The 25,985-nt window shown below is 39.6% G+C and overlaps 1 protein-coding gene across 1 annotated transcript; it reads left to right on the plus strand.

Moving 5' to 3' along the window:
* The first annotated feature begins 393 nt into the window (after positions 1-393).
* hs3st3b1b (heparan sulfate (glucosamine) 3-O-sulfotransferase 3B1b) lies at positions 394-21,750 on the plus strand. The gene is made up of 2 exons (XM_067430650.1): positions 394-1,274; positions 18,770-21,750. Exons 1-2 carry the CDS (start codon positions 697-699, stop codon positions 19,386-19,388), a joined length of 1,197 nt encoding a protein of 398 aa, XP_067286751.1. The 5' UTR covers positions 394-696; the 3' UTR covers positions 19,389-21,750.
* Positions 21,751-25,985: the final 4,235 nt, after the last annotated feature.

Here is a 25,985-nt window from a genome sequence, read left to right on the forward strand (position 1 = left end):
ATATTTGTGTATTTTAAATATATGAATTGCATAGGCTATCTATCTACATTTTTATATGCTAATTTTATCAAATAGCCTACACGCAGGCTTATCATTTGTAGCTACGTAAACTTTGTTTAACATTCCAAATCCTAATTCCTTTCTAAATCCTTCAGTTGCGTAAAATGTGTAACTTTGGAAACTCCCAAAAACTGGAATAAAAGATTCTGGTTTAATGTTTCTCTATCCAATGAGAGCGTTTGATCCTCTAGCGACCAAGTGTCTTGTCTAAAAGCACCGCCCTCTGATTGGCAGACGTCCTTAAAAACCCCGCCTTTATTCAGATTAGAGTGCAGCGGTAGGCTGGCCCTGTTGTCAATCACAAACGCCAGCGCTCTATAAGCTCCACTCTCTCTAAAGCGCTCAGACACTCGAGGATGCGGCCGGGAGCAGCTTCTGCGGCTGGGAATCAAGTGCACCGGTCATTCTCATCAGTTTTCTCGTTTTCTTTCGCAGATATGAACGAGAACAGCTGACTGAAATCGCATTCATAGATGCCCCGTCCACTTTGGGCTAGTTTCTTTCACGTCTGAGGATTTTATTCTGAACTCCAATGGCGTTTAAAGACTCTTGAGAAGGATTCCTGGACCTGGGCAGAACTGTCCCTACCTGTCAATATGTCCAGCTGGAGTGTGATGGTCTGCATTCACAGGGCTTATGGAATATAGCCTGTTCTGTCACCATTTTTACGCGCTCTCCGTCAGTCCCGTGAAGAAAAAACTCGGGCTCCTCTTCATCATGCTGCTCCTCTGGGTCTACATGCTGTACTCCTGCGTGGGCTACTGTGCCACTATGCCACCGGGTTTAGTAGTGGACAATACTAATAACAATCGAGCGAAGGAGACTGATTTCCTCGGGAAATACGCTGAGGCGGAAAGTGGCCGGCCGGACCTGATGATGTCCAAGCTCCTGTCCAGACCGCAGAGCTCGTGGACGGACGTAGAGTCAGATTATGATGAGCCCACGGTCAGGAGAGCTCCCAGAGACTTCTCTAAAGATGAAGTGGACGTAGACCGGGCTGAGGAGTGGGACGACGGGCGGAGAGTTTCTTCGCTGTCAAGTTTCTCCAACGGCTCGGGCAACAAGAAGCTGCCTCAGGCGATCATCATCGGCGTGAAGAAGGGCGGGACGCGCGCGCTGCTAGAGTTTCTGCGCGTGCATCCAGATATTCGCGCGGTCGGAGCTGAGCCGCACTTCTTCGACCGTAACTATGACAACGGACTGGACTGGTACAGGTAAGAGCGTAAATAATAATAATTAAAAAAATTACTTATACGTCCCATACTTCCATTAACTTAGATTGTTCTTCAGTGAAGTAGAGCATAATAACAACACATTGACGATTGACCTACCCGTTCCAAATCGCGTTTGGATTTTTTTATTATTCAGAAGGCTATTTAATGAGTTTTCATTTAAAGGCATTATACTTTTTTTATTATTATTATTTATTTTTTTGTAGAAAAAATTGTGTTGTCTTTTTCTCACGAGAAGGACCGGACTTGCGCTGGAAATTTCAAGCCCATTAAAATACGAGTTTAATTGGTACATTTAAGTAAAATTATGCCGACCAATCTTTATGAATGACTTGCTCTTTTTCGATCATTATGAATTTAATAACTACGAAAATCCAGAGTTGGAACTCTAAAAAAATAAAAAATAAAATAAAAAGTGAAATTGTTTATTAAAACTTTTAAAATATTATGATTATACTTTAAAAGTACGAAATAGCCTACAACTTGATTATTTATTTGAAATAAGAAATACGGAGTAGCCTAGCTGGCCTATAACCTACGCGACTTTATTTAGGCTATTTATCTTTCAATTTATTTACTTCTATTTAAATCACGAGTTTTACTAGTTTGTTTGTCTTATGCGTGTTGCTTATCATTAATAAGCAACAATACATAATTGAATAGGCGCCTTTTCACTATTTTGAATAATGGATCTTGTCCTCCGTCATGCATTGGATTTTTGTATCTGTCATTCATTATGTAATTTTACCCTTTGGCTTGATCTCAAACCTTCCTTTTAAAACATCGGTTAAGATATTCTAGTTTTGAATAGGGAATCGAATTGAATTATTATGTGGATTGAATGTTCTGTAGCCTATGGTTTGCATTTATCCGTTTAGAAAAGCAGAGTTGCAGTAGCTGTAGTTTTCAGATTCCAGATCAAACATTTACTTTGGTTTCGCTCTTCCTGCTACTGTCGATCTGTTACTCGGAGTTTGGAGGGCTGAATGTCTGAACGCGGTCCTTTAAATACACATTAATTCAGACGGATATTATTCAAATAAACACAATAGTTCGGTAAATATACATTTTTGTGATTGTTATACTGCTACGACTCGTATTCGAGCGTATGATGACGCAGTGGTCTCTGTCGGACACACACGATCATTGCAGGTTAACGGACCTCTTGGTTCCCTTCACTTTTATAACTTTTCAAAATCTTATTTCTTTCTTTTTTCTTTTCTTTTAGTTTTAGTTTTGTTTTTTGTCTTACTCTACAATTGTCTCATATGGATACAACACAACTAAAGCAAATTATAATAGGCTAGACTGTAAACCACTAAAATTTGAAAATTAAGTTTAGTTGATGCCTGAGTTTTAAATAAATCAAATTGTTTTGCATTGAAACCCAAAACGAATTACCAAAAAATGATGAACTAATGATTTAAATGGTTGGATAAATAATGAGAGTATTTTTTTTTTAAAGTGACTAACTTATTTTTCGTTGCGATGGCAGTCTATCAAGAAAAAGAAAAATCATACTTGTCAGAGTAATTTGACAGCGGGATCAATCAAATGAATAGCTTGAGAATTACTTAATAATGTGTTAAAGTCCCATGCATGCAGCTGTGCTCGGGTTGTTCTAATCGTAGCATTTCATGTTAAACTTTTCGGCTTGTATTTGAAAATGGAAGAGTTACTCATTGCTGTCTCTTTTGAGCGTGTTTTTGGACGTTATTATTTTGCCCATTTTATTTTATCAACTGCCAGAACACATGCTTATTGCTCATAAATCCAGTTCACCAAGAACTCCAGACATTTGTTTCAGATCACTTTTTCATTTATTTTTATTTTTTACTTATGTTGCAGTTATTTAAATGTGAGGACAGTTTGATTAACTGTTTGTTATCATTATTAATGTTCCACAATAAAATGTAATGGAATAAATAGCTGAAGAGAGAAAGGGGGATTTATTGCCCCATAGTCTGTCCCTGTTTACCCCAGACACAGAGCGGAAAGAAACCCTCAATAAGTTGATAAAACAGTCCTGGACTGCACGCCTGTCTCTCTAAATGGATTTGCAAAGGTCTGAGGGGGTGAAAGCCCAGTGCTTTTAAATATATGCAACATTTCAGGGCCCCTGTAACAAAAAAACAGGACGGATGAAAGAATGGGCGTTGTAGTGAATGCTCGGTAGTCCAGCTTAGATGAAAAGGGAATTATATTCATGCATGTTGAGAGAAAAAAAGATTTATTTGATTAATTATTTAAATGCGGGGCCTCACTTCAGTCTAATGCAAATTCAAGCTGGTCCAGCAAATACTGTCCCAAAAAAATTCTGATTCTTTAAACATGTCCTTCATTTTCAAACTCAATTAATTAATTGCATTGATTATGCTATTAACATTTTTAAAACACATGTAGAAAGAGAAAATAAAGTGGTCAGACGTGTTAATTGCAATTTACTTGCAAAAGTAATTGCAAAAAATCTTTCTTCTAGTAAAGATGTACCAGAAAGTAAATCGAAACGTGTGCTTTTTTCATTTCTTTTTTCACCAGGGCGTTTCATTTTTATTTTTTTTTAACTTAGTAACTTTTTTTCTTTACCTGGAAAAAGTGAAGTTGTTTGGTCAGTGGCTAGAGGATTTTCCTCTAAAATGCTTTTTTATCCAAATTTTTTCCTTTCAAAATTTTGAAAAATGCTGTAAATTAAGAGCAGAGCCTTCACAGTGTTATATCATTGATTGAAAGTAACTTTTCAAAAGCCTCTGTTGAGTAAACATAACCGATAAATTACATATAGTAACCCAGAAGATATAAACACTGGGTGTTGAAGGGTATAATGCTTGTTTTCCACTCATACGAGAAAGTTTTCTGTCTCAAGTTTTACAGGATTCACATGCCATTGCAGCTGGTCTGAGTTGGACATGCGATGCCACAGCGAAATTCTATATCTGGCCACTGCTGTTTGGGCTGAAGATACAGGGCACAAGCAAATGCAGACTTGCTTTTTAAACTTTTGCTCGCTCACATTTTCTTGCTCTTTTCTGTCTCCGACGTCTCCATGTGACCTGATCTAAAACAGTGTTGGAGAGTTTGTGCAGACAGACCGAACGCTTGAAGTGAACCCTCTGCGCTCACATGTCTGTTTGGTCCTTTCTAGTCTTTTTAAAGAACCGTTTCTTTCTTAAAATTGTCTCTCTCAAGGGATTGAACATGATTCTCATGTCTAATACTTGAAGTGATTTGCTTTGTAATGGAAAAGAAAGTTCATATTACAGAAACCATGCATTTTAATCCCAGTGCATGGAAAGCATGCAAGCAAGGTGGTTTTACTGCCTGTTTTTTTGTCTCTATTCATCAGAAATTCGTGATTGAGGTTTTTAGACCTTTCTGTGCTACAGAGAGCCAGAGAAAGACATGGCAGATGAGCTTTTGTCCCTCATGACTGGTTAGACCTGTTCAGGCTGTTTTAGATGGCCTACTGTAAGTATATAGTGCATGATTCATAGTCAAGGATTCAAGGATTATCTGCAGGCACATTACATTTTCTGCTGTATATTTGTTATGATCTTCTCCCAAGAACGTCTGGTCAATGTAGAGTTTATAACAACTGCCAGATTATTTGTAAGAGATATTACAGCATGAATAGCTGAAGTCGTAGTGGGTTGAATTGTTGAGTAATACCTTTGGCAATTCTCCTTTCGCAGTTTTCAGTTTCATCTACTTTTCTGATTTGTGGGACCTGGCAATCTGCTGTTTCTACAGTTTTATGCAGTGACTGATGATTTAATAAGAAGTTAAGTTGGATTCTCAAAAATCCCACCCAGCCAGCCAGACAGACAGACAGGATCCCAACTGGAACATGAATGGTATGAAAGCCCTGGTGCTGCGTTTGACTTTGTGTTACATACTTTTGAAATCTACCAGTTTTTGTAGTCGATACTTCCTTGTTGGTACCTACAATAAACACTCTTAATACAACATGGTAATATTTAGTCTGTTTCTTCTATGCTTCTTTTCCGGTTTGTGTTTGAAGGTCAGGTTTTATTTCCTCTGCTAAATGGGTATGTAGGAGGAAAATGGAGATCTTTGGTGTTCACTCTTTAGTGTGCAATCCCCAAGTCCATCCTGATATTAAGGGTGTGTTTTCTGAATAGCAGCCATTAAACAACATGGTCCGTAACTGCCGACCAACAAAAGGACAAGTGGTGCATTGTTCTGTAAGAGTGAAATGCTCCGCAGAAAATCCTGTTCCGCTATTGGAACAGGGAACGTTTTAGGAAGCATGTCACTTGAAAGTTCTAAAGTTCTTGGAGGGCTGCGACCCCCTGCCACCTTGTCCAGATGAGCACTTCCAATCCGTGGAATGGCTAGTTCTGGATGGATGCCTCTGCTTTTGTACCCACACTCCATGGGGTGTTCACGCCACCATGTAAGTGACCCATACGGACGCTGTGGCCAGTGACCCCCTCCTTCCTGCTTGTACAAAGCAGGGACCGTATTGTCTAAGTGGTGCCAGATGAGAGAGTGTGTTGGTAAACCGTAAGCTGTAAATGACTGTTAGGTCTGGGTATTGATACAGATTTCATGATTTGTTTGATTCACAAACGCTCAATATAATTCAGCATATTTCAGTCTATTGATTTCGTCCTCTGCATTTAACCCATCCAAGTGCACACACATTAGGAGTACTGAGTAGTACACAAACACACTCTCTCTCTCACACACACACAGGCACACACACACATTCAATTGCGGACACACCCAAAAAGAAGTGGGCATCCATTTTTTTGCTGCTCCCAAGGAGTGATTGGGGTTTAGGTGCCTTGCTCCAGGGCACCTCAGTTGTGGGTCTTTCAGGCATTGAGAATCCAACCCGCAACCTTTGGCCTACAAGTCTGACTTTCTCACCATAGGCCACAACTGCCCCCCAATTACGTTAGGAAGAACAATTAATTTAATTAAGACAAATTAAATCTCTTCTTTAAAACATTATACTTCAGGATAGTTTTACTTGACTTGTATTTTTATTGTCTTAATATCTTTTGTTTTGATAGTTTAAAAGAATCATTTGTGAAATAGTGTACACTTTTGTATGTTATTGTGTGCAGCACTTGAGGATAAATGTGACCCTAGACCACAAAATTCAGTCATAAAGGTCTTTTTTTAATTATTAATAAGATTGATACATCATATGAAAGCTGAATAAATAAGCTTCCATTGATGTATGGTTCTCAAAATATTGCAAAAAAAACCTGACAGTGCAAAATATTCAAAAGTCACCTTTAAAGTTGTTTAAGATCAAGATGTTGGGTCTGGGAACTCACCATTGGCAGGGTTCAATCCGAGAGGCGGGATAAACGGTTGTCTTTCAAACTCCCTTTGCACGCGATTGGATAGCGCACACACACAACCAACCAGAGCAATCTGGTTGGCAAAACTCTGAACACATCTTCCCTTCTTAAATAAATATTTCAGTGACGTTCTTTTCTCAAAGAAAAGCATAACTCCAAGTCTTCCAGAGTCGCAACCAAAGCCGTTTCGAAAGACTGCCGTTGGCCAACTTCTTTGTTTACTAGTTTCACACGGAACATCCGCATCTCTGCCGTCATTATATTAAGCCCGCCCACCGACTCTATATACAATGTGATTGGCCTGACCAGAGTTTACCAGAGACTACATTTGAGGCAAATTAGATCTTCTGCCGCTAGGGTGCGTCTAGATATCTAGGCTAGATCTTTACCTAATATCCTAATGATTTTTGGCATATAAGTAAAATTGATCATTTTGACCTATACAATGTATTGTTGGCTATTGCCACACATATAACCGTGTGACTTATGACTGGTTTTGTGGTCACAAATGTATTTTCTTGCCCTGCTGACATGAGGTAATATTGTTGTGAGTATTTAGGAATCAACGTTGACATTGTTCAAATGAAGATTGGGATTACAGTGTAGGACTCTGTTGTCAAATTGTTTGTTTTTGCAGTATGATTTGTGTGCAGTATGATGGTTGGTGAATGCTGTAGCAGAAACTTATACCTTTATCCTTCAGATAAAGCACAAAATAATGACTCAAGCCAGTTTAGACCCTGTGGGACTACATGTATTGATTAGTTTACGCTGAGGCGGGCACTGTGTGGTGTAGGGTTAAAGGTCTTTGTGGCTCTGGTTATCTATGAATCAGTTGAGCAACATAGCCTCTGTAAAGACCATCTGCACTGCAGGTGAGACCCGATCAACCCCTCATTCTTCCTGAACACACACACTTAGTTATTAGACCCACAAACTAATGGGAATTAAATGCAAGAGCAAAAACAACTGAAATATTTCTTTCAACTTCTTTCAACATCACAACCTGCATGTGATGTGATATATTTTTATTAATTAAATAAATTATTTTGTTTATTTACTTTTTTGCCTTCAGCAAATTCAGTGATTGCTCTAAATTAAAACTATAAACTGATTCCAGGTCCCAATATTAAGGAGCAGCATCCATGAAAGCTGTTCAGTCTCATGGTAGAATAGACTTCCTCCACTCAGCTGGATCTGAACCTTGACCGGTCATCCATTCAGCAGTCAGCAGGTTGACATCCTCTATTGAGAGCCTGCTCAGAGCTGACTGAGGACATTCAAAGGACTGCCTCCAAATGATGCTTTAGTGTTGGCTAAACTGCTCAGCGTCCTTTAGACCAAAGGATTACTCTGCTTTTGTGTTCGGCCTCAGCTTTGGAACTCATCTCTTAGTGAACCACTTGCATTGCCTATTTCTGTCCGACTTACCTTCTCTTCCATTTCTCTTGTCTTTAATATGATTGTGTGAAATTGTAGAAGAGCATACGTAATGACTCTTTCGTACGTGTCTTCTCGCCTTGCATCCCATATTAGAGCCGGGCCCCACATCGAGCTCTGGTTCCCCCATCAGAGGCGGGGCTGTTGTAGGCCTCAGTGCCTACATAAGGCCACCCCCAACTGGGTACACTGGTCAGCAAAGGGAGGAAGAGAGAGAAAGTGGGCCCCTACTTGAGCTGGCATGGCTTTACCAGTGGGGTAGACCAAGCAGGGAGAGTCTTAGTCTGGAGAAAGGGGCTTTCATTCATCAAATTACCACTGGCTAATTGTGAAAGGGATGGCCTGGGGAGAGGCAGACAGTAGAGGCCCACTGTGGTGGTCTGCCATTGAGAAGCTACAGTCTCCTCCAGAGAAAAGCAAAATAACATGGCCGCCCTCAGCAGGAACCTCCCGCTGAAGGATAAAATAAAGGCAGACTAGAACTCAATGTCAAGCGCTCGTGTTTCTAGCCTCCTATGGAAATATTGTCTCTCGTACACGCATACAAACACCCGGCGTAGGCAACAAGTGACCAATAAGGCGACTGCATAATTGTAAAACCGGTAAATTGTTACTTTATCTGTTGGATTGGACAGTTAAAAGCAAGGGATAAGGGAAATATGCATGATAAAAACCCTTCCCCCTTCCACTTTTTTTTCTTTTTTTTTCAGTGGCCTGTTGTGTTCAGACACACAACCTCTGAGCTTGCCTTGAATTGGACTTATTTTAAACAAGTTGATCATTTGGATGTTGGATGTCAGAATAATGCTAGCCCTCCTTCTTAAAGTAAATGCTCATTAAGTGTAGGTAAATCAACAGCATTTACAGGAGTCTGGGAGCTACAGCGCACAGCTGTCTGTATGGCCTGGTAATTGTTGGCCCATGTCTCCCACCAGGACCATCTCCTCCCAAGTGTGTGATCATCAGAGCTCATTTTCTAAAAGTTTGACACCCCAAGAAGATAATTAGGAGTGAGAAAAGTGTAAAAACTAAAAGGATCTTGATGTGACATGATATAAATGCTGATCATGGATGACTATTTACTATGAGACACTGTTTGTTTGTTTGTTTGTCTGTCTGTATCTCTCTCTGTGAAAAAAGTGAGAAGTAGAGGATCAGGCAGAAGTAGAGACCCCCTGAGGTTTCCATTAACCTCAGTGAGAAAAGAGCAGACAATTAAAGTAACACACACACACACACAGAGCTGATGTGCCCAGAGGAGCACAGCATGAGCTGAGCTCCAGGGCAACAAAAGCCAGTTTCTCCCTGTAGCCCAGGACCTGTCACTACTTTTGTCCTCACACTTTCTCTTGTTAGCCTTTTGCATTGTTTTCTTTCTCTCTCGCTCTTCTAGAAAAAGGACCAGCTAGGGTATGAGTAAGAAACAGAAAAAGTCTGCATGTCATCTTTTTTATAGTGATAATTTTACTTTTCTACATTGTGTCAGTAATGAACAGATTTACTCTGTCACTCTCTGTTTCATACAGGCTTTAGATATATTATATTATTTTTCCCTATTTTCAGGTTTATATGACTTTTTCTGTCAGTTACTATTAAAAAATGGTAATAATTTAATAAGACTATCTTCAGAAAAAATATTTTAGTAATTTGGTTACAAAACAATTTTAAAATTTGATTCATTTATTGGTCATTAGTCATACCATGAAAGAATTTTAGTATTATATTATTTTAGGAATAACATTAGTCAAATCAGGATCAGAAATGAAAATAAATATATTTTACTATTTGGAAACAAACTTATTCTGTTATTTTTATTAGTTTCATTGCACATTTCTCAAATGTCTCTTCAAATCTGCATTTTGTGGTTGAATGGCTTGTCCTCTTGGCACATTGACTCCAGATCTTGTTTCTCGTGGGACCATAGGCCTTCTGGAACACACACAGCAGAGAGAATGGAAAGCAAAAACATTTGTCATCGTACTCGCAATACATCAACATGCCTGCTGAAATAGCAACCCCTGAAATCAAATTACACCTGTGACATCCGTACTCGGCTGATTACTTTCAGCAGAAGCGCTTGACAGTGATCTCTTTGTGCTTCACGCCAGTTGTATTGTCTTCAACGGGCGCTGATATACCAGAGCGGGCTGTAACTAGACTATCATCCAAAAACGTTCGCAGAATTGCCTTAGGAGAGAGCTGTATGCTCTTCTTAGTCGTCTTGTCTTATATAGGCAATTTAATTGTCAGCTCTGGTGCTATCACCACATAATTTGGCTAATTGTGGGTTAGCAATGAAGAATACTAGTCTGGAGGAATTTGTAAACCATTAACCCAAAAGCGTCAAAGTAATGCAGCTGTGTTGTAAGCCTCTGATGTAACAGCTTGACAGACTTGGAGGAAATTCCCAGCTCTTTAAAGCTCACCTGTCTTCAAAAGCTCCTCAGCTGGAGGGAGACCATGTGCCAAGCAAAACAGGATGTAATAGGTGCATGCATGTGTGTTCTTGTGTCTGAGCATGATGGCTTTGAAAAGTGTGTGTGTGTGTGGGGGGGGGGGGTCTTTTTGAAGTCTCTGTCCCAATTTTACAACAATTCAGTGAGATATCCTATACTGTCAGATGAGAGGATCTTTTTGGCATGCCAACAGGATTGTTTATCGTCACTCATAAAGAGTCAGTTAAACTTTTAGATTTGCGTACATCAATGTTTTGCAAGTAAATTAAAACAAATGGTGGTTATATAAGATGAAACTTTGTGAATTTGAATAGCCTACATCAGATATACCCCCCGTCCTTATTTTTTCAAGACAGGCGCTTTGGCTTTGTAGCTTTGTAGCTTTGCTAATAGCCTTTATAGCTTGGTAAACAAGCTAAAACCTCATCATGACTAGTTACACTAAACACCACTAACAGTCTAGAGACTCGTGTGTCACTCAGTGGGAATGTAAATGAAGTGTGGGACTGAGTCCGTTAACACCCTCTACAAACAACCCAAAGTAAACAAGCTTATCACTGCGGATTAGCGAGAGCAAGATAAACACTGTGGTACTGGCTTGATCACTGCTAATAACTCAAGGGTATTCAATGGAAAGGCGAGTGTTTGTGGAATTACTGCAAGTGTACTATGAGTGAATCAATACTAAATAGCTAATGTTCATATTATTTGTTATTTATTTTTCCACAGGATTTCCACTTATAACCTAAAAGTTTGGAAATAACCTTGGTTAATATCAGCATAAATCCTTATTTCTTGTAAATACATTACAGTAGCTTGCAATTATCAATAAGGAACAGCAATAGCGCCACACAATTTCAGAGAATCGGATGTGTCGGATTTACATCACGCAAATTTATCCACGTCTCCTGAAATACATGAAAGTAAGTGACTGGTGAACTGGGAGAAGAATAGAGTAAACAATATAGTTAACTATATAATTTGTATCTGATATAAATAAGACACATAGTCAAATTATAACCGAAATAATTGTTATTGCCACTTCCATAGACATCCGTGTGTATTTTTTGCTAGTCATTATGTGCCTTTAAATGTCTGGAACCTAAAATAAACGTGGTTGAAAACACTGAATAGTTGTGATATATGACGAACACTGTCGTTCTCTGGCCCGGACCGAGCCAAAGTTCAAAAGCATGTTTGAATTTAAGTTGCCCCGAAATCTGCGTTCTGATTTGGTCCAGTTACATACTGGTTATATTGGCACCAGGTTTCGGTACCCAACCCTACATGGGATTGGAATCTTTTGACTTGGGCCAGGTGAGCAGTGAAAAATCCATCATAGTAACATTTTTAGACATTTTTATATTTTTTAGGTATGACTGTAATATCACAGAAACACTTGTTTAACAGGGTCAAAGTAGCCAGTCCTACAAACACATTATAGCTCTGTAAAATGCACTCCTTAGTGAGAAAGAGAAAAGTGCACTTTATTACCCCATCTCATCCCTACATCTTTTATTCAGAGCTGATGGAAGCCTCTTCTTGCACAGCCTTGTCGCTAACACGCAGTAATTCCACTCAGCTGGCAGAACCGTAGGGCCGTAACTTAATGTGCTGCCCGGACAGCAGAAAACACACCCTACCCTTGTTTTAAAGAGATTTTGGTAGGTGTTGAATGGCAGCAAATAACGCTGAAATGGAGTTGGGGCAGATTGCAATGTACAGAGCCGAGGTCTCTGTGATTTATGCATGTTCTGCCCTTCTCAGAGGCTGCTGTGGTTTTGAATGAGTTTGAGAGCAAGAGAGAGAAAGAAAAGAAGAAAGAAAATGGGCCTGAAATTGCGGTTGGCACAAGTCAAGCCTAGACCGCAGTATGATTGCTGAGTAGATACCCTCTCTCACGATACTCTCTTTATGTCGAATGTCTTTATACATACAGCACTACAGGGAGACTTAAATATATTTTTCTGCCCTTGACACCCTAAAGCAGACCAGTCTTCCCAAAAACCAAAGCCCCCTGCTCTGAGAGAGAAAATATACAGATTAAACATCTCAATGTTTTTCTTTAGTGTTGGGGGGCCAACTGTTCAGTTTTATGCAGATGTTTTTCGCCTCGTAAGCACCGATAAAGTAGTATTCAGAAAGTCTGAGCCCAGCTCAGGCATAATAATTTAATGAGAAACTAGATCAGCATTAAGGTATAACCCTCTTTAGAGACAACTCTAAAGGAAGAGCATGTCTATTCTTGGAGAAAGGCAGGTCAGAAGTGTCTGCAATCCTCCCCGTTCCTTCATTATTTATCCATCCGAGCAGTCACTCCACGTGAGAGAGGCTTTCTCCATTCATTGCATGTGGATCCAGTGACGTGATCCGTCAACGAGAATGTCAGAAACCAAAGCTAAGATACACCAACACCTTAGACAGGGCTGACCGAGACGGCCATTTACACCTCTTTATGTTCATGTCAGGGTTACATGTCAAAGATCAGAGGCTGAGGAGAAACCTGAGGAAGAGCTAGACTGAGATGAGAAAGGTTAGGTGAGGAAAAGGTAAAGTATAGCCGCTAGAAGCTGAGATATTCATAAAATACTCATGCATGGGCTATCTACAGGCTCTTGGCTTCAGCATTGCAGGTTAAGAGGAGATCTCTGGCAATTTTAACTCAGGAAACCAACCGTCAGGAGGCTCTAAGTGGCTGTGTACCTCTTAAAATACAGCGGTAACTTAAAGCTGCTGCGCACATGCTCATCCTGGCTCTGTCTCGCGCTATTTTTCTCTTTCTTTTCTCCCCTCGCTACCCCATTACCATTCTCTCTGTGCTTGTGCTATAAAACCCAGCTTTGCTCCATACGATTTACGGCTGCAGTTTTGCTCTGCGGTTAAATATAATGTCAAGGCTCCAGACTCCGCGGGGTGTATTTCAAAACTACAGCCTCACTCAGGTCTCTATGACGACAAAGCACAGAAAATATTGTCTGTGTGGAGCGACCTGGGAGGTGCCAGGATTTACCAGATGTAGCCACACGGCCTCCATCGAAGACAGAATCCATATTTCCCGGCATGCTCTCCAGACACTGTAAAAAGTGACCCTGATCTCACAGAGTAATGTTCCAGTGGTTGCTTTATGTCAAAATTAGCTGCTTTAAGCTCCAAACTAATGCCTCAAAACTTTGAGAAGGTCAAAAACACTACTGAGTCATAAAATGATTCAGACCAAATAGAGACAGTTACTTATCTCAATCAGCTCAGTCTCACTCGTTCAGCGCTCTTTCTCCTAAACAAGCCCTCTATTTCTTTTCTAGTATTAGCCATCGTATGTTCATGAATGAATGTCACGTCTGTTTTTTTCGCATCCATCACTTCTATTAGTCTAAAGTGCAAGGGGTAAGAGTTGCAGGGCCGGAAAGCTAGCGCTGTAGCCTTTGGTAGGGTGAAGCGTCACTTAAACGCTCTGATCCATGAAACACTGGTAGTCTGGGGTTTGAACACTGCAATCAATAGTCTGATTATGAAACCAAGTGTGTGAACTACTCTCTTGTCTGCTTACTAACATACTCACCCCATTTTAAACTTGCCTAAGTAAAGGATTTTATGGTACTTCCATGATGTGTTTTTTTTGCTCAAAATCATCCATCCGCTATCACTTTTCTTATACAAACAGCACGAATATCCTGCTAAACTTTGTGCTCACTGAAAGTCATTTGATTATGACACTCTTTCATTCTCATGCCCTGTGCAAACTCTCACACTACCATTCTGGCACAAGGACTGCCATTCTAGATCATTGTAACTGCTTTGCGGCTCTGTCTGAAATTTCTTTCTAGTATACCAAGCCCAATTGCAGCTGAGCTGTTAAACTCATTGGCAATTAATTTAAGTTTATTTGACTGCTGAGACTTTATTACACTGCAGCTTACTCAAACAGCTCTTTAATTCAACCGCCACTGCAACAGCGGCGAGTTCTTAGGCTTAGGAGATGTCTATCAAAGATGCACGCACAGGTGTTTCAAAGTTGTGTCTGTTTTGACTTGCTCTTCCGAACCAAAATGCAGGTATGGCCGTGTTTCTCTAATCCTTCCAAGACTTTAAAGCCCCAGATATAAAACATGCTTCTAGTCTATATCTGTTTGCGTATACAAGAGGAAAAAAAACACAGCAAAAGAACAAAAAACGCTGGCCAGAATATAACCATAACAATGCCGGAGTTGAAAGACAGATATTGTACGATCCTTCACTTGAAAGCAATGAGATCATAGATAAAGCAGGCTTAGGGGCTTTTGGGGGGCTACTGTGTCTATCCTAAGCAAAACAGGCTATTCTTAACAAATCATAATCGACAGAAGACAAAAACATTGTTTTAAAAACTCCCTTCTGTGTCTTTTGTTCTCTCTTGTGCTTTCATCTGCCATTTTCTCCCTTTGTCAATTTATCTCTGCTGGATAAAAAGTCTTTCAATGTGGCCCTCAGGGCCATTCTGATCCTAAAAGAAAGCTAACTTTCTGACTTATCGTTCTCTCCAGCTTAAACAAGTCTTTAACAGCACACTTTCAATGTTGATTCAGAACAGCGATGACCACAGGCCATGTGCGGAATAGTCGTAGGAATGAATTACAACCGAAGAGGCAGGAGCAATCTTTGACCTTATCACTTGAGAGGACTGACCCTTTTTATCAGTAGAATCATTTCGAGCACTCATATCCACTTTCTAATCCAAGTTTTAATAATTGATACGCAGCGTATCTTTACCTGCTCCAGTAGCAGCGTGCGCAGTGTGTTGGCGAGGTACTTGAGGCACACGTTCAGCTCAAGAGCTCTCCACAGCCTCCTCTCGCCTGGCCCTGAGAGAGCTGGAGAAGTGCTTTCCACTCATCCTTCAATGGTCACCCTCCCCCTTTCCTCTCTGGCCTCTCCACGGCCCTTGCTCTTTCAGATCATTGAAGGACAATGCTTGGTTTTCAAAGAAAAGGGAAAAAAAGAGGGCCCCGGTGTCAAAGCATTGCCTGTTTGCTGGCGGAATGTCTAAAAAGAAGCACCTCATAAATCAAAACAGGCAAGAAAGGCTATTGTTCTTCAGAGAGCTTGCCTACTTGTCTTCCTTAACTCCCTCTCTCCCTCCGCCAAAGTAAAAGAAGTGAGGTGAGGGGATCGTTGCAGGCTTTTAAGTTTTTTGTGTCTTGTAACTTTTTCTTCTCCCACTTTTCTTGGTCCAAACCGAGATTGTTTCCACCTCCCTCCCCCTGCCCTCAAAATCGGCAGCTGTTTAACATTGTAGCTAGGTAGTTTTGTCCTTTTGCGTCATCAGTAGCAGTTCACATTAGAAAGTAATTCCAGATTGCATTCACACCAGTTGCAAAGCATAATAGAGTCTACATTTCAAGTGCATGCGCATTGAGTTTGAAACCCAAAAAACAAACCAACCAAATTCAGAGGTGAAACATCAAATGCACCTGTAATGTGAAAGCATCATAAAGCCGTCGTCTTTCAACGTGGCCCTCAGGGCCATTCTGATCCTAAAAGAAGGCTAACTTTCTGACTTATCGTTCACACAGCACACTTTCAATGTTGATTCAGAACAGCGATGACCACAGGCCATGTGCGGAATAGTCGTAGGAATAAATTACGATTATATTTATATATATATATATATATATATATATATATATATATATATATATATATATATATATATATATATATATATATATATTATTATTATTCATTTTTTTTTTTTTTTTTTTTTTTTTTTTTTTTACATACATGGTGAAAAAGTACACCTCTCAAAAAAAAGAAAAATTTATATAGAAAATTGTATATTTGTAATTTGTATATATTCATTTATGTATTTGTGTGCACTTTAAACTTTTGAATTAAATTGTAACATAAAATTGCGGGGGGGGGGGGGGGTTTCCTCCCCAGCATAGTTGTTGTGGGAGGTTCATTTACCATTAAAAGCGTGCATTATATCTCGCCTCATTAGCACCACACATGCACACACACACACAGCTGGTTTGCTACTATTGTGCAATAATTATTTAATAAACTCTAAAACACACACACACACACACACACACACACACACACACACACACACACACACACACACACACACACACACACACACACACAGAGAGGCTAAATATTAGTAAGCCAACATATTCATATTTCCTCCACACAAGAAATAAACTGTTAAACTGTGCAGATGAGGGTGTGAGAGTGCGTCATTGCATAAAAAGGCACTAACATAATCTGTTTTCATTTCACAGAGATTAATGAGGTTTTTTTTCCCCTGTGTTCTTTCCTTCAAACTCTCACTCCAGTGTTCTGACAGAGCAGTAATCAAACTGATATTATCATAATTGGATCTGTGGCCAGCTCTTTAGAGAAGCCATGTAACCACACAAATCTGCCAACAGTTTTCCATCAAATAAATCAACACGTTACCTCCTGCAGCCTTAGGCTGTTCTTGCTTTCTGAATTGAGCGCTGCCTGATTTTCACTTGCAAAATGGGTTTTTTTCGCACATAGTTTAAGTTGTGTGATCTTGAAAAATCCTTTCGTACAGAGAGTTGGTGCTTTGCAGGTGCAAAACAGCAGAATGCAGCAAAAATCTAGGTCTATATCAACACCTGGAACGTACACATATAGTTTTGAAGTGTGTCCGCATTGAAACGCTCTCCGTGGGTTTTGTTTATCATAACACCTCTCTCTGCTCTGGTGCTTAGGGGTTCTCACATCTAACTTGTGAACACCAGTGTTAAAAATAGGCTTTTACTGAATACTGCCTAGAGATGGAATAAAATGTGATCCACTGAAGTGTGTGTGATATCCCTCAACAAATTGTTTGCAGACACTTGAATTGCCCGTAGCCTCGTTTCCGCAGGGTGTAAACACGAAAACCAGGATTACACTAGACGCTCACAGCACACTTTACAGCAGTAAATTAGCCCTGGTGCTAACAACAGGGCTCCATACTCCAGAGACAACAGACCAACAAGAGCTTTATCTGTGTGCACACTGATACCCTAAAGAGGCTCCTTCTGGGTCTGTTGACATCTAATTATGGCTGAAATTCACACTTTGTTATCTATAGTTATCGCCACACATTAAGATTGTTTCTCTGTTATTTTCTTTGGTTTGTTTCTCATCACACATCCTTTATGCCTTGAAATTTTCAGTCAGCGGAAGCTAAACTTTCTTCAGTTTCTATGCACTTTAACACGTCAGCGTTTCTGAGAGCTGTGCCAACGAAATAGGATCCATTCCCCCATGTGTCTATCAAAGTCCTCTGTTATCACCCCTTCCAGTTTAATCCACTCTTCCTGATCGGGTAGGGTTGTGAAACCCAAGCCTGTTTGGCGTTAACATGCATGTTCACTTTTCATTTAAAAATGTCCATTGATTGAGGCCTTGCGTGTACCTTATCCATTTCAACTGCCTTAAAAGCTGCTTTCTCTTTTTAAATGAGGCTGCAGAACTTTCACGTGGAATCTTTTTTACTTTGCTAAGCATATGGTCATTTTAGCCCCTTTGATGTATAAGTCATTGTTTAGATCAGGGTGGTCAACTGTATAATACCATCACTGAGGTCATACTTTGGAACACTTTTCAGAATCAGATTCAGAATGGGCTAGCACAGCTTGCAACTGTACCGTGGATAAACCAATGTGTACCAATCTGCAGCCTTGATTTTGAGAGCCTCACTAGTTAACATGTTAGAAAAGCATTTTAATACAGATTTATTGGGAACATTTTATTTTGATTAGATAACAATTGTATATCTGCTGGTTACCAAATAGAGACAGACTTATTATCAAACATGTTTTTTTTTTTATTTGTTTTTTTTTATTGTATTTGTCTGTATCAATATCGGTTTTAAAAATGCAATCTATAGCAGTAGGCATAATGAGGAGCTTTGAATATTTTTATGCATGATTTTAAGAGAGAACAAAACCAAAACATCTGGTGAATAAAATTTTTCCAAAGCTTCTGAAAGATTTGGTCTGACAGCCTCCGCTTATTAAGAAGGAACCATGCCATTTAACATGGTTTGTGCATCTGTGACGTTTGAATGCGTGTTTTGTTTAGCATCCGATGCTAATCACATTTGACCCAGAATCATGGCCTTGAATTGGCTCATTGATTGAGAAGCGGCACATGCTCCATCTGTTTGATTGCGTTATGCAAAGTTTTGTTTTCATTAGGCCTCAATCATAACCCTCTTTCCTTTGTCTCTCTATCTCCATAGGGACCTGATGCCTAAGACCCTGGAGGGCCAGATCACCATGGAGAAAACACCAAGCTACTTTGTGACCCGCGAGGCTCCGGGCCGGATCTACGCCATGTCCCGCGACACCAAGCTGATCGTGGTGGTCCGGGACCCCGTCACACGAGCCATCTCTGACTACACACAGACACTGTCCAAGAAGCCAGACATTCCTACTTTTGAGAGCCTGACATTCAAAAACAGGACTACAGGGTTGATCGACACCTCGTGGAGCGCCATTCAGATCGGCATCTACGCCAAACACCTGGACAACTGGCTGCAGTTCTTCCCCATGAGCCAGATCCTGTTCGTGAGCGGAGAGCGGCTGATCAGCGACCCGGCCGGAGAGCTGGGGCGCGTGCAGGACTTCTTAGGGCTGAAGAGGATCATCACAGACAAACACTTCTACTTCAACCAGACCAAGGGCTTCCCTTGTCTAAAAAAGGCGGAGGGTAGCAGCAAGCCACATTGCCTGGGTAAAACCAAAGGGCGGACTCACCCAAACATTGACCCTGAGGTCGTGCAGAGACTTCGAGACTTCTACAGGCCGTTCAACATGAAGTTCTACCAGATGACTGGGCATAACTTTGGTTGGGATTAACCGTGAATGGAGGACCGTTGTTTTCTTTCTTTTTCTGTGTATTTGAAACGGCAAAAGACATTGAGATGATTGCTATATATATGTAAAATGTACAGAAATCTATTTTATAATAATTTATTTTTAATTTCTAAGCAATTAATTCACTAAGCTGCCTAACCATATTGTACATAACGTCCGGCCCAACTCTAGTCTCACCACCGACATTCCACATTTTTGATTTGCTGTGCGTGTTTCCATTCACAATGAAATTAATGGTGCTTCCGAATTTGAAAAATGGTTTGACAAACAAAAAAACAGTTTGTTACGGGTATCGTGCATTTACAAACCAACAGGTACATTTGCGATTCATTCAATTCTGAATGTCCATGTATACCTTTGTGACAGAGGGTAATGAACTGTATTTCACTCTCTGACCGCATTTCGTGTTACATTACACTCCATATTGGCCCGAGTCCTACTACGTCCGGCTGATAAGCAAGATAGCTGATTCGATGTGTCCCTTCACTCAATAGCATAGCGATCAATAGCCCTAATTGCTACTTACAGTGTCACTCATGTTTAGAGTCGACCGCTGGCCTTTCACTCGTGGTTCCGGTAATGAATGACCAATCCATCGATGGCTAAATCGTATCTTAGACGACAGCAAGGCAGCATGTCGACATTATGTTAATCGCGTAACATATCTAAACTGATCGATTGGGTTTCTCCAGCCTCAGAAATGGCTTGCTGCCCTGTCTGAAAGGTTCAAAGGTCAAGATAGCATTGAAAGGAACTGGATTTGTTTCAAAAGCAAGCGCCAAATGACATGCGCCTCATCGCTAGCAGGCCCATATTTTTATTTAGAAGTGACTCGTACTAAAAAATAAACCCCCTGAAGTGAAAGGATAACGTTTCTCATTCATCCCATCGAAACGTGTTTTCCACTACTTCTCAGTTCTCCTCTTCTTGCCAAATTTGAACAAGCTTACATTGAGATGCCTCATTGTTCATCTTTTTCTCATGCAAGCCTCCATGTGCTTTTGTTTGTCTTTCTACTTGAAAGCGAGGAGAAACAGTCGGTCGCTATCTATCTGTGAAATTCATCCCGTGACCGCTGAGACGGCGGCTGTCTCGAAGGCAAGATGAATGACTGGGCTTTAGTGTGGCTCTGGTTACTGTTCATTCAGAGCACCTGATTCAGGATCAGCTCTCAATGTCAGGTTAAGGTGTAGGGTTTGAAGGGTGCTCCGGGCCAACATTTCACTTTTTACGCCTCAGCTTTAACATCAGCCTGAAATGCTGTACCTGGACTAGAATTCAAAGGGTCGAGGTCACCGGGAGGTTTTAAGGCAGAATAGCATTACGAATGTACTGTAACTTCGCCTTTTCCACCCCTGTTTAACATACGGAAATGGAGAATGAAATGCAGAGGGACATGTTTGTCTAATTGATTGTTTTTGGATGGATGCATTTGAAAAGAAAACAAACAAATTGAAGCGTTCTGTATCAGCTCACTGATTTTTTTGTTTCGTTTTACAACATGCTGTGCCTCGAACCAGTCCTGTGCTATATGCTAAGCCAACTTCCTTTCGTTTAGAGAGGAGATTGTAATATTTATCAGCTGTGAGTACACAGCCATACGATTCTTGTTGGCCTTTTTGAGTCTGAATTAAGCAGTGGAAGCTGAGGGAAATTTCCCAGGGCATATTCCCTAGTTTATTCAATTCATCAAGTAATCAAATGTTCAGAGGAGGCAAAAGAGAAACAATGTGAAATTTCTCCTCCAACTGTATTCAAATCATCAAAGCTTGTTTCTTGCATTCACATTGCATTTAAAAGCAAATCAGTTGGATGATAGATGTGAAATAGGGTCAAGCAAATTGTCATCAAATGCTCACCCATGGGGCCTCCTGTGATCTTTACCAGTGCAATTGTTTTTTTGTTTTTTCCTTTGGTTTCAGAAACAACTGTCCTGGGATGTCAAAAAGGAGCTTTATTGCTCAGGCATTTTCTGGGTAAAGTTTGTCACTGATTACATGTGAACTGCAAATGAATTCTGATCTGTCAAAAGTTATGAGCAAAGTTTCATATCTTCGCTCATGGTCAGGCAGTGATGCATCTGTTTAATGGTTGAGTTTTATTCAACCTCATAGAGATATCCAGATGTTAGAAATGTTTGTCTTACTCTGAGTATAACACAAATAAATAGACTAGAAATGAGCTTTATGTACAAATGATGAGGAAGACCTGTAAACCAAGTATTTTGTGGTATCAAAAATTAATTTTACACCATGAAAGAGAAAAATGGAACAGATGTTTCTAGATAATTAAATACTGAACATTCATACTTTTGCTTTGTATGAAGAATAAAATAAAATATATATTTTACCAAACTAACTGACTCTGTCTTGACTCAGATGTTAAGTAATGTCTTGTGGTGTCAGAAATATATGAGAATGTATTTCTGACATGTTTCATTTAAAAAAAAAAAATAGTATTTTCTGACTGAAAATGTAAATTTTCAAGTTTTGAATTTGGTCAGTTAATTTTTATTTTCTCCCATAAAAACATTAACATTTTACACATTTCTAAAATATTGTCAATTTCATCTGAAAAATTACATTTTTATTTTTTTATTAATATTTCAGATGACCAATGGCATGTTTAAATGAAACGTACGATGTGAATATATCCACATGGTCATGTGTTAATAACCTCCTCTCATGTTAACCTCAAAAGATCTTTTCAACACTTTTTTGTATTTTCAAAATACTGTTATTGTGGGACAGGCACATTTGTTTCTAAATTTGATTAGCTTTTTACAACGTTGTTGGACATTTTAACCTAAAATGAAAAAAAGGGGTGTGTGTGTGTGTGTGTGTGTGGGGGGGGGGGGGTAAAAATATAAATGGCAAAAAATAGTCTTTTTTTGTATAGTATGTAATTTTGTATATTCTTTAGTATGTAATTTACATTAAAAGAAACATGTTAATATGTAGGCCTACTTCATTTCGATTCTGTCATAGATCAAAATAAGTATAGCCTAATATGTCCAGAAAGTGAGTCAAATATTGATTCAGTACACGCTCTAATTCAGTCCAATAAAAGATTCATTAGAAGATTCAAACCGGTAACTCGTAACAGCTCATTGAATTCAAATTCATTTGTCAATCGATCATCGCGGTCTCTTCAGAATCCATGGCTGACGTCACGGACAATACATCCATTTTTTTTTTTTACAGTCTATGGATTTAACGAAGGAGGACACGAAGTTAGTCGGTCTGAGAGAAGAGGATACAGAGGATAGTACAAGATGGAGGCAGATGATTCGCTGTGGCGACTCCTGGAGCGAACAGCCTAAAGTAAAAGAAGAGGTCAGTCCCTATATTTTGATTCACTAAACAGAACCGGCTCTTAAGAGCGTATTCATTTGAGATTCAGACACTGGTCGCTCTGTATGCTTTTGATTCATTAAAAGAACCGGCTGATAAGTGTTCGTCAATCTGACTACTCGTGTTGTTTTTGTTTTGCAGTGTAAATTTACCCACTATGGGCTTCTTGCCATTATTTTGGCATTTGTTCACGCACCACATTCAATGGAGGCAATGGATTCACATTCAAAACGCAGGTAATGTTTTCTTACAGGTAAGATTTATTCTGAACGCGGTTTTGCTTTCATGGCTTGTTTTGTGATCAGTTGTTTGACTTCGTTTTGTAGCTTAAATGTTGCTGCAACATTTAATAATACGTGAACTGTAGGCTATATTTTTCCTTATCAATTACGATGAAGGATTTTATTTATTTATCCATCCATCCATCCATCCATCCATCCATCATCCATCCATCCATCCATCCATCCAACCATCCAATATTATTACTGTATTATACAGTATTGTTTCTGATTTTCTAAGATGTAGTTAATGTAAATACACATTTGAAAAGAGAAATGACACAAACACACCTCTTAATAAGAACAATAAGCTCAGGAAGTTGTTTTTCGCAGGCTGTTGCACTTAACAAGGACCTGTATATTTTTGTAGTTTCATTCCAAATGATTCAGAGAAGGATTTGGGCAGCATCTTAGTTCAGCACCTAGCACAGCTCCTTTCTCCATATTGCCTCATAAATAGAGGAGACAGTCAGTGGATACATTCCTGTAGCCCACCCACTGACCCTCTAATGAAAGGAGATCTCTGTCCATGTACCTGTGGTGAGATCCACCAGCACACTGTGTGTTTATTGCTGGTCAGAGCCACCAGGCTATCAAACAAGACTGCAGTTCTTCTTTTTCGGGCAATGCAGTCTCTCGGGACAGGTGATTTGCACCTGGGTTAGAAAGTGTGGTGCAGCAGCATCTGCCAGGGACACTAAAACCTTACAAAGCCCTATATGGGTCACCTGAGGGTGTATGAAGGATCTTTTGTGTTATGCTGGTGGAGCAGGTTGCCTCAAACTTTATTTCCCGAATAAGTTTGTCCTGGAAACATATGTGCCATATAGGCAGATTGAAAAGTTAAATGGGAAAGCTTATCGTATATTGCAGGTCTTGCCATTAAAAGCTATGCAAGTTGAATATTTAATTTGTGAATGAAGCAGTATTTACTTGGGGCCAAAGCGCCACGTTCAGACAGTTCTGGGAGCTCATATTAGCCAATAATCTGATTATTTAGTCACATGACCTAAACAAAATCACATGACTTCTTTGAAACGTATCAGTGGTCTGTCATGACATGGATTTATTATTATTATTATTTTAATGTTGCTTGAGGTTAACTTATAAGGTAAATTAAAGGCATAGTATGACATAACATATCTAAAAACCACTAGAACAATGTTATATATTTTGTTGACTTGTGTACTTACATCATCCCACATGTTTCCCATCATCCCATCCAGAGAATTAACACTCGATGGAAACACCAAAGACTCTTTTAATATATTATGTTTTATTAGACAGCTGAGCAAATGTTTGGGTACAATCAGAAAACGAATCATTGTTATATATCTCAACAGAGTTAATTTTATTGTTTAAATCTTGTTTTCTTGATTTACCGCAAGTACCGCATTTTACCATGCCTCATTTCGATCTAGCTTTGCAGTGTTCAACAAGAGTCACATAGTAGCCGCAGAGCGAACGAACGCACAGAGTAGCATTATAACATAACTTTCAACACACTCAAATAATGTATCTGATATGATAAAACAGCGCTGTGTTACCCCACATCACAGACCCACATACACATGACCGGAATCGCATAATAAAAGCTTCATTCTAGGCTTCATCTTTGTTTTCGGTAAGCAAACCTCTAGCTGTGAACAATTACATATTGTGGCTTTACACTTTTTGCAAAAAAAAAAAAAAAAAAAAAAAAAGATCTGGTTTTAAGGGGAGCTCCTTTAAAGGGTAGGTTCACTCAAAATCTTTAATTCCGTTATCGTTTACTCACGCTCAAGTCATTCAAAAACCCATAAGACTTTAGTTCATCTTCAGAACCCAAATGAACACGATCGCTTTATACAATGAACAGATTGAATTTAGGCTTTTATTCTTATATACAGTCCATTGTCGATATGCATATAGCATCTAATATGCAATTTGGAAATTTTATTAGTGTCTTGGAGATTCCATTAAATATGCAATGATTAAAAAAATGTTTCAATGTACTGTTCCTTCTTGGGCAATTGTCAATAGTTTATATTGCATATCTGATGATAAAGGTCAAAGTAATAATTTTTGTTGTTGTTGTTGATATCTCACAAAATTCATAAAAATATGTGGATGGAAACCCAGCTTATGATACCCAAATGCTTGTATAAACAATTTAAGTTTAAAGACAGCTATATATATCATAATCATTTAAAAATTGTTTACAGACCTTTTTTTATCAAATACCTACTTATTATGTTTAATCAAATACTACTCCATTCCCATAGTGACCGTTGTCACTGCTGTGTTTCCAGATCTTTTTCCACTCTAAGGCCCGGCTGACACTCTGTAAGGTTGACATGAACTGAAAACACAGCTGGCCCCGGGGACCCCCTATGGGGCTGAGGTGTTACTCGATCTTAGAGATCCTTGGCTGGAATAGAGCAAAGCCGAGCCTTGGGTGACTCCTCCGTCCTCCTGGGAGCGAATCATTCTAGGGAACCGAGATGAGTACAAAAGCCATATGCTCTTCTGTAAACAACAGGGAGCCTGTGGCCCACAAGACAGCACTTCCATGTTGTTTTTTTTGCTTCCACGACAATCGTAATTTAATCCTGAAACCGCTCCTTATTGTTCCGGTAATTGCTAGGTGGAAGGATTTGGAATATTTAACTCGAATCATTCCTGCTAGAACTTGTCACGTATTTAACTAATTGACATTCCCTCTTAGAGAAAGCCTAAAATGACGCCATGAGAGAACGAACGTAGCCTCGTGAAGAGCAAAACATGTCTCGGTTTTCCATTTTTCTGCGTTGTTCCATAATTATTTTCCTTTCATCAAGATAACAGACAACACCGGCATGTCTGAGACTATAATTGCTCATCGTAAGCCGAAGTTTAGACTTCATTCCGGTTAGTCTGTTTACACCATTCCGACTTACTGGCCTGCATCCAAAACCTCATTCTGTTGG

The sequence above is a fragment of the Pseudorasbora parva genome, chromosome 21, assembly GCF_024679245.1.
Source record: "Pseudorasbora parva isolate DD20220531a chromosome 21, ASM2467924v1, whole genome shotgun sequence".
Classification (NCBI taxonomy): Eukaryota; Metazoa; Chordata; class Actinopteri; order Cypriniformes; family Gobionidae; genus Pseudorasbora; species Pseudorasbora parva.